Source organism: Acartia tonsa, chromosome 12 (assembly GCF_053477335.1).
Source record: "Acartia tonsa isolate MP-2025a chromosome 12, ASM5347733v1, whole genome shotgun sequence".
NCBI lineage: Eukaryota > Metazoa > Arthropoda > Copepoda > Calanoida > Acartiidae > Acartia > Acartia tonsa.
Window position 1 is genome coordinate 47,233,745 of NC_137271.1, and position 21,125 is coordinate 47,254,869.

Genomic DNA, 21,125 nt, shown 5'->3' on the forward strand with positions numbered 1-21,125 from the left:
CAGACAGACATCGTTCTACTTTGTATTATAGATATTCTATACCCATCCATTTCACAAATGCGGACAAGCGTACATTTATAATCATAAAGTAGCTTTGCTGATAGAAAATATAAACACAAATTCAGAACGAATGAATTTATTTGCAGAACATAACAGAAACTGTTTTAATATCATAATAATTTTTTTTACGGCACTCAACAACCGGTTTCTTGGCCGTACGAGACAATTAATTATTTATCCAACTAACAACAATTCTAGGTTTATTATTAATATTTGGTTGGGGGGGGGGGGGGGATTTTCCAATAAGTGCGCCAAAAAATGTGTATTAAATTCCATAGGTGGGGGATGGAGATGCTTTGACTGACTGAAAATTTTTCTTTAAAAATACAAAAATTTATTTTAGCGCAGGTAGTGAAAAATACCCCCATGTTTTTATTTTATTTTTTAAAAATTACTTTTTGTATAACTAATATGACCATTTTTTGTAAACTACTTTTTTAATGTGGTAAATTTCTTTCTTAATTCTTTAAGGTGATTTTTATTAATTCTATTTGTGTTTATTTAAAGTGAAATAATTTTTTCTAGTATGGCTTCGAAACCGACTAATATCCGCTGGATTATAACTAGTTCTCAGCAATACTGAAAAGTCATGTAAAGCAATGTATTACAAACAATTTTCCACGAAAATAAAATAAAAAATAATAGGATTAATACTAGTTTTGTAACCACGGGACTTAGGCCCCTCGAGGCTAGCAAAACTTTTTTCAATCTTATAATTTGTTATTTTACTATCCGCAGAAAGGTGTCTATAATACGATGCTATGAATAATGGTCCCAATAAATAAAAAGATTTTTTTTTGCAAATCTTGAATAAAATTGTAAAAAAAACTTAAATATCTGAAGATAAATGGGTCATATACAAACGGATATGTTTAAATTTGGTGCTTCATGGACAAAATTCGCTACTATGTATATAATGAATGTAATAATAATAATACATTGGATATTATAATAATAACTATTCTACAAAAATATCACAGTTTTAATAATTTCAGAGCGGGACATTGCACCACAAGAAACCTTAATTTCCCTCCAATTTATGTAGAAAATAATTTTTCTTGGAGTGCTGAATTATCCCCCCTGATTTAACATTAAACAGCTCCAATTAATAACTCTCTACGTCTAATGCACTCTAAGGTTTAAAAACGATAGGACAAGTATCTCAACAACTAGTGAATTTTCAGAACATTTTGGTAAAATTGGCTAAAAAAAATTAAAAGTTCAGCAATAAAAATGGTAAGGCATTAAAAAGTAATCAGAGGTAGTTTCTATGAAAAAAATTCTATTTCTAGTATGGCTTCGAAACCGACTATTATCCGCTGGATTAGAACCGGTTCTCAGCCATACTGTAAAATCACGTATAGAATCGTATTAAAGACAATTTTTCACGAATATTAAAAAAATCAAAAAAATTATTACCAGATTTGTTAACCTGGGCCTTTGGCCCCTCAGGGCTAACAAAACTAGTTTCATTCTTAAAATATTTCAATTTAATATCCACAGAAAGCTGTCTATAATACGATGCAATAAATAACTATTTCCACACACAAAACAAAATGCTGAACTGAAATTGAGGCACTATAGAAAATAATCTACTACATAATGGAGCTTTTAACAAATGGTACAAAATTAAGATTCTATTTAATTAACACAGACTTTTCTACTTATTTAAGTGCTTACTTAAAAATAATAAAAGCACTAGGTAACAAAAAATAACCTTATTAAGAAAGTGTTTTTTTTTAACAATTTTGACTAGTCTCTTTTTGTAGGTTAACAGTTTTAGTAATATTATAACAAAATTAATGGGTCTACTGCAGTTCACAGCAAAATGTTTCTCTAAAAAATCCAAGAACTTTAAAGGCTGCTAGCTGCCAAAACGGCTGAACGAACATTCTATGAGAAGGCATATAAATAATCTGTAATAGCCAAGAACCAATGATACACAGAGAAAGCTTCACTTTAAAGTTCATAGATATTTTTGTAGATAATCGTTACCAGTAACATTTTACAATAAACTGCACTTGATCCAGATTAATAAGCAGGGTTATTTTGTTGTAACTAATATCTAATTAACATTAAAAATAATAATAAAAATGGCGAATAAAACTTTTCTTGATTGATAAAATACCCTGTTTTATAATAATTCAACAGTATAATTATAAAATTAATTTTCAGAAAGAAATTAATGTTTAATAATGTTTTTTTTCTTCACTTTTAAGCCATATCTGGGCCTTTTTTCAGAAGGTATTATAAAATGAATATGATAAAAATGGCACTTAAATACATATAAAAACAATAATAACTATTAGTTTTTGTAACCAAAGCCATTTTAGAAATCACTTTAGCTTTTTATGTTTATTTAATGTTCGAGGCATGTTTGAAAAAACGTGACCTTTGTATGTATTAATATATTCACAAACGATACTTTTTGAGCTTGATTATTTCACTTATAGCATTTTGTATATTAGTTTTTTATTACTTCACTTTTTCATGGTTTGATGTGTTCATATATATCTGATCAAAAAGTCATAAAGATAGCACGAATTGCGCGCTTTTTAGCGCACGTTTTTGGAGCATTTTTTAGGGGGGTAGCACAATAACCAGGGAAGGTTTTTTATTTGTGGGGTGTATGGTATTTTAAATCTTTTTTAGTGGGTTAAGATTGTTAAATCACAGAAGTTTAAAAATGGTCAAATTTTAAATGTTTTTTAAGGACCACCATTTTTAATGTTTAAATATGCTGAAGAATCACAGACATAACGATTGATATCGTTAATTCTAACGATGATAATGATCGTTATCATCGTTATTAGCACTTCCTCCTAACCGATCCCTTACCAGTCTAATATTACTAGCCTGTCCCAAAAGGCTGGGATATTTATGAACACTGTGGATTTCTTCGCCACTGTAGCCTTTAACTTCGCCCGTTCGCATCAGCTCGTCCCGTTCGTTAGGCGTCCAATCGCCGGGGAAACCGAGCGACACCCGCCGAATTTCTTGCTTCCAGGCGGCACGAATCGCCGCTCGCGTTCCTTGCCGGATTTTATGGCGGATTACGCGGTCTAGATTAGCACCATATAAGATACAAATGCTGAGATCGTAATGTTGGTGGTTTTCGGCGGTTGTAAGGCGATTATTATCACCGCCAAGGCGGCGTTTTTCAGTGCAAATTTGGGTACCGCCGCCGCGAAGCGGCAGCTGCGTAACATTATAGCTGCCAAGCAGCCGGTTTAACTCATCCAAATCGTGACGGAATCGATTTTCACTTTTCACAAACATGTACTGTTCGTCGGTCGGATCAGAAACGGCGGCTAGACGATGGCCGCCGGCAGCTCCGCCGTTTATATCCAGCAGCTTTGCACCCTGAAGGACACTTGCAAAAACGTTGGTAAAAACGCTGCTTGCACTATTGCCGTTGCCCTGTGAGGCTTCGGCGTTAACTTGGGTTACTTCAATATCATCATAATTCCCGCTGTTTTCTTTATTGCCACCGGCTGAAGCTACTAACAGTCCAGAGCCGAATACAGAGGGGCGGCAGCTGATACCACGCTCAATTAAATTCACAACTGCTGATTTTGTTTGCTGTTTTACTAATTTCACGTGTTCTTGGACAAAAGTCGGCGAGAGGAGATTGTTCTGAACTGTGCGGTAGGATTGTTCTGTGGCCAGCCGCACTTGCAAGCTGCTGGCACTAGCGCCGCTTAACCCAGCCGCTATGTGTACATTGTGGATAACGGTTGGGTTTAGTAGGCCAGCGGTAATGTATTTTGAACCGCTAAGGTCTTCAAGAAAGTTAGACTGGCGCTGCAGGCCTTCGCTGTTATCCAGCAGGTTCATCCAGCCGTTAGGTTCTGAAAAAAATAATAAAAATTAGCCAAAATTTTTTTATTTTATTTCAGTTGCCTTATCTTTGGGGCTGTTTATTTCACTAGTCCCCAAAGTTTTAAAATAACGTTTTCTTATTCGCTGTCTCAACAACTTTAGGGACTTTATTGAATTTGATTAAATGGTTCATTTAGTTGAGTGTCCAAACGTTTCAACTACTAATTGCCTTCTACAAAATGGGTATCTAACCATATTTTATATATTCATCTAATTATCTATTATAAGCTGTTTCCGATATCTTTTTAAAAAACTATATAACATCTTTTTATTTTAATATTTTCCAAAAAACCAGGGATCTAAAGGGATAAGACAATAGCCAAAAAATTGATGTACAACCATTAATAATGATACACAAAATTATGTACTATGTGTTTTATCTGTCTGTCCATTCGTTTTTAAAGAAAATCTTAAAATTTATAAAAACTAAAAATCAATTTATTTCGGTGAAGTTTTCAATTTAATATTTTCAAAACCCAGGGAGGAAGGGAATATTGGGCTGTTTTTTACACTAGTCCACAAAGATTTATAATTAAGTTTTCTTATTTGTTGGCTTAACAATTTTACGGACTATTTAATTCTAATTGGTTGGTTGAAGTTGAGTGTCCAATCGTTTCAACCAGTAATTATAATCTACTGAAGGGGTAATTTTGTGTATCATCATTTTGTCAGCCATAAACTTATACCTTCATATCCCTACAAAAACCAATCAAATTAGAATTTCATTTGATTTGATTTCTTTAGAAATATTGATTCAATTCTTAAATTATAATTTAGAGAGAACATAATATTATGTCAAATTTATTTTCTTTTAGCTTACACAATATTATTTGAATGGTAGAAATGTTAAGGGCTAAATATATGCCAATTGATAAAGGTACCCAAAGATTTGATGTCAACGAATAATACCATTCAAACTTTGGGTACCAGTATAATTTACAGTCCAATGTCCTCCCTATATTATTTTTGCGTGCATTTTATAATATTCTTGTGAACCATGAAACTAGCTATTCCAGTATGGCTATACGAAACCGATTAATATCCGCTGGATTAGAAACGGTTCTCAGCCTTACTAGAAAACCATGTATATGGTCGAATAACAAACAATTCTCCACGAATATTAAAATAAAACTAATAAGATTAGTACCAGTTTGGCCCGAGCTAACAAAACTGGGTTAAATCTTATAATGTTTCATTTTGTTTTCCGCGGAAAGCTGTCTATAATACGATGTGATAAATAGCTACTAGCATATCATTATAACATAACAAAATTTAGTTTTCAAAGGTTGAAATTTTTGTGTTATTTTGTGCTAATTAAAATCTCGAAAACAGCGCCAAGGCCCACTTAGATATAGAACAAAGATATACAAAACAGGGGAATTATTCACAAAAAAATTTACTTAAATTATTTTTACTTTTTAACAACTTAAAAATAAAGTTTATTAAACTACAAATGAATTTATCATTACTTGGATCTTACATAAAATTAGCATGTACTCTAATAAAGTGAAACTTGCCGCTGGCTAAATTAATTAACCCCCTTTACCCATCCTCAACCCTTCTATTGGATTAATTAACTGACCAATAAATGATGTCCATAATAGCAACCTAAATTGACGACAAATTTCCCCTGTCATAATATCCACGTATATTCTATTTCCACTTAAACATATAATGTGATAGAAAAAATAAAACTTCAGCTTTTAATTTCTAAAATCTCTAAGAATTGCCCCCTTTAGATTTGAAAGATAACCCTTTAGTTTACTACGTTAAGGATATTATACGGATATTTTCGGTTCATTTTTAATCGAGGATTTTTTAAATCATGGATATTAAATAAAGAGTTCAGTGATATGTGTTTAAAGTCAGGGAGAGAGGGGCATTGGCTGTTATTATACTAGAACCCAAAGATTTATTCTAACGTTTTCTTATTTGTTAGCTTGCTTTGAGGACTTGTATTTAATTTTCATAAGTTAGTTCATTAGATCGAGAGTCCAAATGTTTCAACCAGTAATTGTAATCTACAAAAGGGGTAATTTTGTGTATCATCATTGGGATGTACCTTAATTTATCGGTCATTGTCTTATCCCTGTAGATCCTTGCCGTTTAACTGATTTTACAATTCTATGGGAAAAAAATCCATGATTTTTCTCCCAAAAATTTGCGTAATGTTAAAAGCTAGTTTGTGTAGAGCGAAGGTTCGTGAGGACTTTTTAGCTATTATTATTGTTTAAACTTTAACCCTTTAATGCCTAATTTATACATACTATATGGCCCCAGGAGGCAGGGAGGGGACATTGGGTTGTTTATTACACTAGTCCCAAAAGATTTATAATAATAATTTTCTTATTCGTTGCTATACAACTTAGGGAATTTTTTTATTTTTGTTCCAACGTTTCAACTATTTATTGCAATCTAAAAGGGGTAATTTTGCGTATCAAAATTGGGGATGTACTTAAACTTATCGGCCATTGTCTTATCCCTTTGTATCCCTGATATGGCCCTATTTAGCCTCAAGATTTAGGGGAAAATCATGTGTTAAACTTGAAAATGGTATGTTCATTAATGTTTTATAGTCAAGGTTATGGCTAATCTTTATATAAAAGTAACAGGATTTCTGTCTGTCTATCTGTACCAAAGAATATCAATAACCGCAGAATTGATATGGTTCTCCTTTATAATGTAGGTTCTCATAAGTTCTTAAAAGGTTTATAGCTATTATTGGGGGGTATATCCCAACAAACAAAAATAGAGGAGGGGTGTTTTTTTCCTTATCCAAACTAAAATAAAAATGGGGTTGTAGAATTCAACCCTTCCCCACCTAAATTGCTCCTTGAGGCCAAAAATACGGACAGTGTGAATTAAATAGCATTTGTAAAATGATCATAAAAAAGTTTTAAGTTAATTATAGAGTCCTATGTCTAAAAAGATAATTATGTTTCTTACCTTGCATTTTATCAATAAAACTCTTGGCGCCATTAATCGGGTTGTTTCTGTTGTATCTGTACAAAAACAGCTGATCGATCAGCTGACCTCGTGTAATGACGTCATCACTATCAGTAAACAGCTGATCCCAGGCTGGCGTCATCCATTGGCACAGCAACGGGTCAAACACTCGATCGCCAAAATGGATTAATCTGAAGAAAAAAAATGAAGATAAATTAAATGATCTAATAAGCTTAGATAATGGATATAAGATATATGTATGTGGATATATTGACAGGGGAAAAATTATTGTCAATTTTGGTTACTAACATGGACATCATTTAATGGTCAGTTTGTTCATACAGTAGGAGAAGGGTATATGGTAAAGGGGGTGGATAGAGGGTATAGACAACTACAAGTTTCACTTTCTTAGGAGTACATGATCTGGTATAACATCCAAGTAATAATAAATCCATTCTTTTTGAATAACATGATGGTTAATTTGTAGATATTTTATAGCTCTTGTAATGTGATTCAGGGTTAAAGGGATAAGACATTCTACAACCCTTTCTTTACCCAATATATATCATTTAACAAACAGAACTACACTGGTCCCCAAAGTTTTATAATAAGTCTTCTTATTCGTTTGCTCAACAACTTTGGGGACTACATTGAATTGTGATTGGTTGGTTCATTGAGTTGGGAGTTAGGACATTTCAACCACTAATTGTAATCTACAGAAGTGGTAATTTTTTATATATCACCATTCAGGATATACATCAATTTATAGGCCATTGTCTTATCCCTTTAGATCCCTGGAATGTAGTTGCAATTTGTAAAGCTGTTTATAAATGGCATATATTTATCATAAAAATTGCAGCTCAAACAAAACCGCACATTTTTCGGGCTAATGAAAACCAGGGATCTAAAGGGATAAGACAATGGCCGCTAAATTGATGTAAATCCCAAATAATGATACACCAAACTACCTCTTCTGTAGATTACAATTAATGATTGAAACGTATGAATACTCAATTTTATGGACCAACTAATTAAAAAAGTCCCCAAAGTCGTAACCCAACGAATAAAAAAAATATTTAAAAAAACTTTGGGTACTATTATTATAAGCATCCAAATGTCCCCTCTCCCCGTTAAACAATGATCATATTATATTAAATGAAAAATTATTTTTGCTGTATTTCTAAAACACTAATTATCATATTTTGCTACTTAATAATTTCTTGGGGTAATAATTTGAGAGAGTATCTTTTAAGAAATAGTGTAACATGAAATTATTACAGTAGTCCCCAAAGTTTTTTAATAACATTTTCTATTGAAGGCTTGAAAACTTTGAGGATTTTTATTGAATTTTGATTTATTGGTTCATTAGATTGAGTGTCCAAACTTTAAACCACCAATTGCAATCTACAAAAAAAGGTAAATAATATTGTGTATCTTCATTCCCATAGCCAAATAGATAATATTGCATATTTACTTATCCTACTCTGACATACTAACGTACATATGAATACCAAAATATAGAATAGCTTTGCTCCTGATAATGGCCAAAATTTCACACATTACTACCGCTGTTAAGATTTACATCTTAATGGAAAAATTCATATTTTCCAACTTTCAGTGAAGAATAGTTATTTATTGCATCTTATTACCAATTTACATAATTTGTAAAAATATTTCAACATTAAAAAGTATTTTTTTTTCATTTAAAAATAAGAGATAGAAGAAATTTCGCCCATAGGCTAAAAGCAAAGCTTTTAGTATTTAAGCATATAGTGTACAGGGTGCGCCACATATCCTCGGACATTCTTTAAACGTCTATAGCGTCAAAACTACTTGACCAATCAGGACGTTTAACCCCACTATAAAAACCTTAGGTAATGACCTTTAAGCACAAAAAAATCTTTGGACGAAGATGGGCTCGTACTCCGAGCTGGCCGCGCTTATGTTCAACAAGGCAGATTCGAGTTGCGCCGGTGGTATAATATGGATTCTCGACTAGGGCCTAATAAATCGGACCTCAGCCCATCTGTAGATAAGGTAGAGTTGTGCAACTTGCTGGGGATACTGTTAGATACATAAGTAAGACACTAGAAAAGACTAGAGCTCTCTATCTAAAATGGCTTGGCTGTAGTACTCCGGCAAAGTGAAACGTGACAGATTTAGAGATGTCAAAAACGTCAAAAATCATGTAAAATCGTGAAAATTTCTCGGTTCTCGACTTAAGAGACCCATATGGAACTTAAAAACTTATTTTAGACAATGGATTGTGCTGACAACCCTATTTGAATCTTCATGCCATTTCTAAAAAGGTATAGAACGTCGTTCTAGCTCAACTGTGGTCTAAATAAAGGCCTCCGTGTCAAATGGTAGCTTGAAAGTTGGGTGAATTAGGATTTTGCGGTTACTCACATTCCTAAGGAAATGGGGCCTCCCAGCAGCCTGATCTTAATTCAATGGACTTTTGGGCCTAGGGCTACTTTGAAGCATGCACCAATAGACGTGCCCATACCACAAAGACCTCCCCCATTGCCACTATCAAGGAGAACTTCGCCATCTTGGACAGGTACATTTTGACCTGGGCCTGCCGGCGGTTGAGGAGGCGGGTAAAGGCGATGATTGATGCTGGCTGGATTTTAATCAATAATCTAATAGTCATATACCTAGTTTGCTTCCCAGTTTTTAAAATTTAATAAAATCTTTAAAATTGACGATTTTATGTTCATTTGTTTACAATTTAGAAAATGTCCGAGGATATGTGGCGCACCCTGTAATTACCCCAACAGAATTGACGCGAAATTCAAAAATATGAACATAAAATAATTACAGAGTAGGTGCGAAATTTAAACTAACATGTAAGTATGTAAAAGTAGCCATTCGATATATTATTACATGGATGTTGCACAAGATTTTCTTGTATTCTTATAAATAATGCTTGCAGCTGGCTATTATAACAATTCCCCCTCAATCCACCCCCTTAACACCATCCCCTCCGCTCTTAATGTATGAATGTTCTGACCAATAAATAAGGTCCCTATTAGCAATATATAGATATATCCACGCATATTATATATCCATTAAGTAGCCTGCCCGTTTTAAACATGATTTTTTGATAAAAGATTCTTATCAAAGTAACAATTACTTCTGCGCTAAAATTATTTCTACAAAATCCTTTGGATTTTAATTTGAACCATAAAAAATCCCCTCTTTTTAAAACGAGCGCAGCTACTTTATAACTATGGTATGTTTGTCTGCCGTCTGTCGGTCTGTCAAAGTATTTTAGGTAAATTGACCGTGCTTTCTTGTTAATTGGTAGAATATGAAAATTAACATCAACGAAACAATGTCATATGTAATGATTTATTAACATATAATGTAATAAAAGGGGCTATGAGGTTATGTAAAAGAAATTGCTTCAAAACCAAGGGAAAAAAATGTAAGTTGCCCATTCAATTCAGCATACGATAATGATGATAGACCAAATTACCCTTTTTCTGGATTTATTTATTGGTGGAAACGCTTGAAGAACACTGCTAGTTTTATCCAACCAATTAACAGTGAATTAAAGTACTTAAAGATTTTTAAAAACTTTGGGTACCAGTGTAATAAGCAGCCTATTGTCCCCTTCCTCCCATATAAAAGGTAATATATATAAGTAAGGGGAAAAGGCTCTTTAATTTGTTTGAATAATATTGCAAATGTAAAAATTTTGCAATTTAATACATGTGCGAAAATGAAGGCATACCAAATTTTGCAAACACTAATTACAAGGAGGCTGAGTCGCGATATCTTTTTAAAATCTTTCATATGACGGTTGCCACGTGAAAATATTAATATAGTACCCAAAGTTTTATACTAAAGTTTTCTTATTCGTTGGCTTAACAATTTTGGGAACTTTTAAACAACTAATTGCAATCTACAGAAGGGGTAATTATGTATATCATCTTTAGAGATGTACATCAATTTAGCGGCCATTGTCTTATCCCTTTAGATCCCTGTCTTAGATGTAATTTAGATAAACTTGATTAAAATCATTAAATAGATAAATTATTTTTTGCAGAAAAATTTTAGGCAAAAAAGACTTAAGAATAATAGGGGTTAAATGAAAATATTAACCAACATTTGAAAACATAAAGGTTTAAAGACTAGTATCTTAGGGCTCTGTTTTAAAGGGGTAAGAAAACTAGCCTAAAACCACACAACGGTTTAAATCTATGATAAAAAAAACATAAAACCATACTGGGACCTATGTAAAGCTTCACTTAACAGGAGAATTCTATAAGTTCAGAGGTCTTTCAAAGCTTTAAACAAAAAAAACCTTACTAATTAATTTCATTTTAAGTCCAAATAAATGTTATAAAAATGTGGTTTTACACATAAATTTTAAATTACATTCACAATATCCCTTAAACAGCCTAAAACCTGCCAACGACCATTACAAAGATTCTCTTTATATTGTAGACCTAATGTTCTTGCATTTTCTGAGATCTAAAGGCTCAAACTTAGCTTCTTAGGACTATTTTTTGACTGTTTTAAGAACTGACACTTTCATTTTTAGTGTCCTGCTGATTTTCTTAATATGAGAACATATTAATGTTCTTTTTTGGATCGAGTATACTTTTAGAAATAGTAGAAAATATAAAAAGTTCTATTATGTAGGACGCAAGACGTTGTTAGTAAATGTCTTAGTCCATAAAAAGGTGGTAGTTTTAAATATAAGACTGCAAGGAAAAGTTTCTACAATTAAAGGGTTAATTTTCAGGGATTTTAAGGGATAAGACAATGGCCGATTAATTGATGTAAATCCCCAAATGATGATACACAAAATTTCATTTTTTGTAGATCACAATTAGTGCTTAAAACTCTCAACCAATAAAAATTCGATTAAAGTCCAAAAAGTTTTTAAGCTAACGTTATTATAAACTTTGAGGACTTGCCCAATGTCACCTCCCTTCGGTTTCTTATCTGTGTTTAAAGAATTTAAAACTATATCTCCATGTATTAATATACCTATTGTTTTGGTATAAATATCTTCTACTAATGAGTTTTCGAAGGAGCAGCTATTAGGTCTCAATTCTTTAGGAGGATTCTACTTATTTCGGAAAATAACCATTAAGACACAATTCATATTTCGTATCTCCAAGGAGACAGGGGATATTAGACTATGAATTACACTGGCCCCAAAAGATATATAACCATGTTGTCTTATTCGTTGGCTACTTTTAATTAAATCTTGATTTTTTGGTTCCAAACTAGCGGCGACCAAAAATTTTTTTTACTGTTTATTATTTAATCCCAAAAGTTTGAAGACTTTTTTGAATTTTGATTGGTTGGTTATTCATTAAGTTGAGTGTTTAACCAATCTTCAGAAGGTGTAATTTTTGTATCATCATTGGGGATAGTATCAATTAGTGGCAATTGTCTTATACCTTTAGATCCATGCACATTCCTACTGAAAGAACTACATATATTAATGTAAATATAACGTGTAAAAGTCTTCGCTACAAAAAAAATCCAAAACTATCTGTGAGCGATAAAAAATGCTTATAAGCCATAATTGCAATCTACTCCGCATGACGCCAATTTTTGAAATCGTCTTAAATTGTAGGGAAAAGTAATAGTTATTTATAGCATCGTATTATAGAGAGCTTTTCGCGGATATTAAAATGGAAAATTATGAGAGAAAAACCCAGTTTTGTTAGCCCCGAGGAGTAAGGCCCATGCTAGCAAACCTGTTATTAATACTATGATTTATATTTGTAATTAGTGAAAAATTGTCTGTAATACGATGAGAATCTATGGTTTTTCATTATGCATAAGAAACGGTCTAATCCAGTGGATAATAATTGGTTTCGAAGCCATACTGGAAAGGTATAGACATCCTGTTACTTTAATATAAGGATTTTCTGTTTTTAAGCTAACTTATTTTTTCCCCAATCCTATTTTTATAGTAATAACTACGCTAGCTACAAAAACACTGACTTTCAAATATCTATACTTATTTAATAGGGCAGCTACAGTATAACTAAGGTTTATCTGTTCGTCTGTATTTCACGTTATTGTTAAATTTGGGTGAATTTTTTAATGGTACATCTTAAAATTGTGATCACAATATCTTATGATAAATCCACTACAGTGAAACAATAGTCTTTTCTTCATAGATTTGTTTAGAAATAAATTTCGGTGAACGAAGCTCTCTCTTTAGTCTAATGCGGTTTAGCAGGATATTAAGTTGCTGCACTACTTATAAACATAATTGTCCTTGTTATAGTTATACAACTTGAAAAAGTAGCAGTTTATTTAATGGTAGATGTTCATATATCTATCTAAATCTTGAAATTTCAATCATCCAATAAAAGTCACTTTTAAAAAGTGTGCTTTTTAAGGCAGTGTCCTATTTTCCAAATTAAGTCCATATCAATTCAGATTGGTTTCTAGCTGGAGATATTAAAATGAAAATTTTTTATAATAAAATCATCTTTCTCAATCCCCAAATTATTCTAGAATCTACAGTCCTTTCTTCTCCCAATATGTAACAGCTACCTAATAACAAAGAATGCAACATATTAATCGGGGAAATTCCTATTTTTCTTTCATTGGCATTACCCTGTAACTTTATTATTTGTCATATAAGCCAGGGAGTAGGGGAGAACATTGAACTGTAAATTACACAGGTACCCTAAGTTTTATAACCACGTTTGGCTTTAGTTACTTTAATTGAACTGTTATACATATTGGTTGAAAACTAGTAGTGTTTAAACTGTTTAACCAATAACTTTAACCTACTTTATCTATTGTCTTATCCCTTTATTAAGGCTGGTGTCATAATAGTTTGTTTTAATATCCTAAGTAATGCGAGAGAGGCATTATGCTAAAAAGATGTTTTCTCAATGTAAATAATAAGAAAATCTCCTTAAGAGCAACATAAATAAAAATCAAATATATCCTATTATATAGAGTAATAAGGTTATTATTGAATTCTCAATTTTAGAAAAGCTTCACATAGGTTCCGGAATGGGTTTATTCTATTTCATTTTAGATTCAAGCCTTGGAATGGTTTTAGGCTTCTTTTCTGTTCCCTTCTTATACTTTTGAAGACAGAGTCCTTAGGTGAAAGGGGCGCAGCCGCTAGTACTAAATATAAGATAACAACTAATTTAGACAATCATTTCTCTTAGTATTAGACAAAAAAATTGTAATTTTCTGGCTAAAAATGATTTTCTCTTTATTTACAAAAACGCCCTTTTCTCGCTATCTCTTGACAGCGACCATATATGCCAGGGAGGGGGAAATTGCATATTAAATAATATCCAACACTGTTTTCCCCATTAAAATTACTACCAAGGGTTACAAAGACAGAATTTTACAATGGAGGTAGAGGACATTGGACTGTTTATTATACTGCTATCCAAAGTTTGGCTTAAATTAGTTAATACAAACTAGCAGAATTATTTATTCATTATTCGTCCAATATCCTATCCCTTTAAATCCCTGATATATGCAGTAAAATAAAAATGCGGATTTTCACATTTTTTTAGCCAAAAAATAAATTTAGAATTTGATTTCGTAAACAAATATTGAAGTATTTGACACTTAAAATTTAAATAACTTATGAACTGATAATTATATACCACACAAAAAATGTTGTTAAACAAGTTAAAAAGCATTATGTTTTGAATGGAGGTACTGATTTTCTGGTAACTATTATAAGGTACTAAATCGTATCTAACTCGTTATGGACGGACCTTAATTAAAAAAAGCTTTGGCTTTTAAAAGCTACAAATACACAAAAAGTCGTACTACATACCTCGTATGTTCGTTAATCAGTCCGCCGTTGAAATCAATAAACAGTCGGAGGGAAGGATTGCTGTCGTGGGTTGTACGGCCGTACGGCGTTCGGTCCACCTGTTTCAACAGCTGACCGTTGGCTTTGAAAACGGCCAGGGGCGAGCCAAGGGTGTCGGTGCCGACATAGAAACGATTTCCCTGAAAAAAAGATATTGTTAGTACAAATAATGGATGTAGAATATACGTGGATATTATGACAGGGTAAAAATTGTTGCAATTTAGGGTTTCTTTTTTAAAAATCATTTTACCAACAAGAATAATTTTTATTAAAACATTGGGGATTGAAACATTGGACAGCAAGTTATACTGGTACCCAAAGTTTTTCAAATACCTTTTCTCATTACTTAACATAAATCTTAATTGGTTGGTTGAAACTTTTTAACTAATAATTTTAATCTAAGAAGGAGTAATTTTGTTTATCATCATTGGGTATGTACATCAATTTATCAACCTACATTGGCTTATCCCTTAAAGTCTCTATGTTTGACCTGTATTACACACACTCACACACACACACTCCTATAAACACACACACACACACACACAGTATTTTATGTATGAAAGACCTATTTAAAGCTTTAATATTTCAACAAAATTTGATGATATGGTGCTACAAAATAACAATATTATTTTACACATAAAAAGTTTAATTTATAGGACAATTCTTTCATGAAAAGTATTAGAAAATAAATACAGAGATCTAAAGGGATTAGACATTGGTCAATAAATTGATGTACAATACATTCCCAATCATAATACACAAAATTACCCCTTCTGTAGATTATGATTAAAGGTTGAAACGTTTGGACTCTCAACTCAATAAAAGTCCCCAAAGTTGTTAATAATAAAGGGTACTATGTAATAAACAGGCCAATGTCCCCTCCCTCACTGCTTTTAAAAAGATTTGTAGGACTTCATTTTTGTTAAAAATTTGCTTTGGTTCGCAATTAAGCTCATTGTTCTGAACAATTAATTATATTTTCAAACAGTAAAATGAGCAGTAAAGGCAGGGATATTAAGGGATAAGACAATGAACGATAAATTGATATACATCCCCAATGAGGATAAACAAGTTAAACCCTTCTGTAAATTAAAATTATTTGTTAAAACGTTTGGACACTTCTAGCTTTGAACTGACCAATTAGTATTAATACCCAAAGTCTTTTTTCATAATATCACGTGATTATAAAATTTTGGGTACCAGTGTAATTAACAAACCAATGTCCCTAACATGTTGTCATATAATTTAAATAACCCTTTACCCCATAAACTTTTAACTAAAAATATAAAAGTTTTGTTTTAAAAATAGGCATTGTTTTAAATTTTATTGTGAGGCCTTTTGATGTTAAGTAAAATCAGGGATAAGGGATGGGAAACGTAAGAAAAAATTATTCCAGGCCTATTTTCCAACTAGGCCTAAAAAACTAGTTTCGGGATGACGCAGTAGTTAGATTTGAAAACTTTGAACAATGATGAAATAGCTATTATATGAATGCAAAGAAAAAAAGTATAGAATAGAATTCAGGTAGTTGATTTCACCTAGCATAAAATATAATAAAAACTTTTCAAAGAACCAATATGTTAGTGGGTTTAAGTAGAATCCCGTTAAGATGGTCATTACTTCGCCACCCCCCCCCCCCATTTAAAAAAAAAGTTTTTTTTTGAGATGGTTAAATCTGATTTATTTTAAAACATTTTAAGGGGGGATCTACTTCACCCCAAAATTTGTATATAGAAATAAACACCGCTTTAGCCCCCCAGCTTTAATAAATAAATTAAGTAGAATTGAATAAGTACATGGGTAACATTCTATCAACTAATTGTTCCATAGCATACATATAAATTAAGAATTAAAAAAAAAATAATTTTACGTTAAAAATTAACAGAAAAGTTTAATTAAGTGTGCAATAATTTTTACCAAAATTAATGAAAATTATTTTTAACAAAACACAGTACACTTTTTATTTACATATTGAACTAGTTTTGTATTTGTAATCATTTAGGTGGGTTATCAATTCCACATGAAATATAACTTTTAAATTGTCTAAAGACATGAGTTTTTCACATTGTTCTGAAGTATAAAATGTTGAATCCTACGCAGTCTTCAAAAAACGATCTCTCTGTTTATGTTTTGCTATATGGACATTTATTAATGTGTAGATTTAATAATAAGTTGATGTGATTGAACATCATATATATTGTTGTCATTCTGATAGCAGAAAATTTCCATTGTTTTCATTCTAATAGCAGAAATTTATGGTTGCTTGAATTAATTTAGCCAATTAGGAACTGGGGGAAGCGTTGGTTATTAATTAATTGGTTAATGCTAAAAGCAAGTTTCAGGCTATTGGATATTAGCCTACAGCCAATAATGAACTGGCGAAAATGAGTTGATTTTATAGGCAAAAAAGAAAAGTTGCCCCATAACTTTAAAAAGGAGGCTGAGACCTAATTTTCGGTCAGGTTTCCCATCCCTTATCCCTGAGTAAAATATGAATATAATGGGTCCCATACAATTCAGGGATTTAAAGGGATAAGACAATAGTCGATATAATGATGATACACAAAATTACCCCTTCTGTAGATTACAATTAGTGAACAATAACATTCAACTTCATGAATCAAACAATAAAAAGTTCCCAAAGTTGTTAAGCCAACAAATAAGAAAACGTTATTATAAAACTTGAGGGACTAGTGTAATAAACAGCCCAATGTCCACTCCCTCCCTGAGTAAAATATGAATATAATGGGTCCATACAAATCCATTAATTTGAAGTGTCAACCCATTTTTTCTCCATTGTTTTAAACGGATTTTTAATAATTTAATTGCCTAAGTAGTGGCGAAGCTACTCTTTAGTTTATCGTCAGTCCGTCCGTCTGTTATATTATTAAAAATTTAGGCATTTTAAAGTTCTTCCATCAATGAATTGAGATTGTGTTTTTTACTTTAAATGAATTTTTATTGGATGGCTCATTCATTTGATTGTACCAACGTTTTATCCTCTAATTGTAATCTACATAAGGGGTAATTTTGTGTATTATTGTTGGAGATGTTCGTCAATTTATCCATTTAGATCATACTTTTTATATATATAAGGAAGAATCATTTTATTTTCTTATAATAAAAAAGATATAAAGTAGCCAAATTTCCCCCTCTGCTCTACCAACTTACATAACCCAATATTTGTATATATTCATAGGTGTCCACACGTTTCAACCAATAATCTAGATCATTGCAAATGTCCCTCTCTGTTGTAACCACATACATAACCCAATATTTGTATATATTCATAGGTGTCCACACGTTTCAACCAATAATCTAGATCATTGCAAATGTCCCTCTCTGTTGTAACCACTTACATAACCCAATATTTGTATATATATTCATAAGTGTCCAAACAATAAATTAAAAAAATAGAGGGGGAAGCGTTAAATAACTGTATGTCCCACTCCCCACCATGACTTTTAATTGGGTCTTTGAATATCAGCCAATAGCGGTGAATGTGGTAACACAGCCGAGCCGCGCCAGTACCGCGCCACTGGGCGTACTGATTCGCCCATGCCATTTTGATTTAAAGATTGAAATCTAATAATATCTAGGTGCGCCGAACTGGATCGCCCCAATTTAGCGCACCACTAAACGATTTAAAGATCCAGCTCTGGTAAATTGAGGTATAAAGGACACATTGAATGCTAATAACAACTATTATTGCTTTCTAAAAACTTAATTAAGCTAAATCTACTAAAATCACCCATCCATTTATTTTGCTTTTCCGTTGGGAACACTTATTCATGTGTTTTGGTATTATGCAAATGACCCTTGATGTCTGGGATATAGGTATAGAACTTTGGGTACTAGAACTAACAAGTACTTTGGGTACTAGAACTAACGAGAACTTTGGGTACTAGAACTAACAAGAACTTTGGGTACTAGAACTAACAAGTACTTTGGGTACTAGAACTAACAAGGACTTTGGGTACTAGAACAAACAAGAACTTTGGGTAGTAGAACTAACAAGAACTTTGGGTACTAGAACTAACAAGAACTTTGGGTACCAGAACTAACAAGAACTTTGGGTACTAGAACTAACCAGAACTTTGGGTACTAGAACTAACCAGAACTTTGGGTACTAGAACTAACTAGAACTTTGGGTACTAGAACTAACTAGAACTTTGGGTACTAAAACTAACAAGAACTTTGGGTACTAGAACTAACAAGAACTTTGGGTACTAGAACTAACTAGAACTTTGGGTACTAGAACTAACAAGATCTTTGGGTACTAGAACTAACAAGAACTTTTGGTACTAGAACTAACAAATACTTTGGGTTCTAGAACTAACAAGAACTTTGGGTAGTAGAACTAACAAGAACTTTGGGTACTAGAACTAACAAGAACTTTGGGTACTAGAACTAACAAGAACTTTGGGTACTAGAACTAACAAGAACTTTGGGTACTAGAACTAACTAGAACTTTGGGTACTAGAACAAACAAGAACTTTGGGTACTAGAACTAACAAGAACTTTGGGTACTAGAACTAACAAGAACTTTGGGTACTAGAACTAACAAGAACTTTGGGTACTAGAACTAACAAGAACTTTGGGTACTAGAACTAACTAGAACTTTGGGTACTAGAACTAACAAGATCTTTGGGTACTAGAACTAACAAGAACTTTTGGTACTAGAACTAACAAATACTTTGGGTTCTAGAACTAACAAGAACTTTGGGTAGTAGAACTAACAAGAACTTTGGGTACTAGAACTAACAAGAACTTTGGGTACTAGAACTAACAAGAACTTTGGGTACTAGAACTAACTAGAACTTTGGGTACTAGAACAAACAAGAACTTTGGGTACTAGAACTAACAAGAACTTTGGGTACTAGAACTAACAAGAACTTTGGGTACTAGAACTAACAAGAACTTTGGGTACTAGAACTAACAAGAACTTTGGGTACTAGAACTAACTAGAACTTTGGGTAACAAGAACTAACAAGTACTTTGGGTACTAGAACTTACAAGAACTTTGGGTACTAGAACTAACAAGAACTTTGGGTACTAGAACTAACAAGAACTTTGGGTACTAGAACTAACCAGAACTTTGGGTACTAGAACTAACCAGAACTTTGGGTACTAGAACTAACAAGAACTTTGGGTACTAGAACTAACCAGAACTTTGGGTACTAGAACTAACCAGAACTTTGGGTACTAGAACTAACAAGAACTTTGGGTACTAGAACTAACTAGAACTTTAGGTACTAGAACTAACTAGAACTTTAAGTACTAAAACTAACAAGAACTTTTGGTACTAGAACTAACTAGAACTTTGGGTACTAGAACTAACAAGTACTTTGAGTACTAGAACTAACAAGAACTTTGGGTACTAGAACTAACAAGAACTTTGGGTACTAGAACTAACAAGAACTTTGGGTACTAGAACTAACAAGAACTTTGGGTACTAGAACTAACTAGAACTTTGGGTACTAGAACAAACAAGAACTTTGGGTACTAGAACTAACAAGAACTTTGGGTACTAGAACTAACCAGAACTTTGGGTACTAGAACACTTATTCATGTGTTTTGGTATTATGCAAATGACCCTTGATGTTAGGAATATAGAGATGGGACAATTGATGTTACATTTATGTTTTTGGTTGTCTTCAGGGGACATTGTGCTGTTTTCTTATTCATTAGCTTAAAATTTTTATGGACTTTAGATGTATTTTGATTTGTTGCTTTATTAAGTTGAGTTCCCAAACTTTTAAACCACTAATTGTAATCTACAGAAGGGGTAATTTTGTGTATCATCATTGGGGATGTATATTAATTTATTGGCTATTATCCTATCCCCTATATACATGCAATTAATGCCATGGATATAAAAATAGGTTAGACAAATTCCTCTCCCTCATAATATTTGTTCTATTTTAAAAAGTAGTAAGGTTTTTTGTCTGAAGATTAAGAGTTTAATTATTACTGAACCGATTGAGTTCTCTATTTTATGGAAGCTTCTTTAAGGTCCATGGATGGTTTAAGGCTTTTTAATTTTTATATCTAAGTTAGGTTTTAGGGTATTTTTTTGGTCTGAAGCTTGAAATTTCAAACTAAACCGATCAATTTTTCCATTTAAGATGATCTTAAGTAGGTCCCTTGATGGTTTTTATTTATGTTTTGTTTGTTTTTCTGATTTGTTAAACTTTGCTTTTATGGATGTTGTCATCCTTATTTTTATATAGACTTTTTATATAAAAATTCCCCTACTTAATATTATATACCTTTCCCAATTATTTATACATATATTTATTTTTATACTAAGATGGGGGGAATGGACCATGGCGTTTATATGATTCTACAATCCTTTCTTTCCCCACACATAAAAATTTGGGGAGTATTC

General features: G+C 32.3%; 1 protein-coding gene across 1 annotated transcript in view; it reads right to left on the reverse strand.

Moving 5' to 3' along the window:
- Window positions 1-120: 120 nt before the first annotated feature.
- LOC145334319 (teneurin-m-like) overlaps window positions 121-21,125 on the reverse strand; it is a 229,148-nt gene continuing 208,143 nt past the window's right edge. Inside the window, exons 48-50 of the mRNA XM_080179731.1 lie at window positions 14,693-14,871; window positions 6,889-7,079; window positions 121-3,911 (exon numbers count right to left, since the gene is read on the reverse strand). Of these exons, the coding sequence (XP_080035857.1) occupies window positions 2,839-3,911; window positions 6,889-7,079; window positions 14,693-14,871 (1,443 nt within the window). The 3' untranslated portion in view covers window positions 121-2,838. The remainder of the gene's footprint in view (window positions 3,912-6,888; window positions 7,080-14,692; window positions 14,872-21,125) is intronic.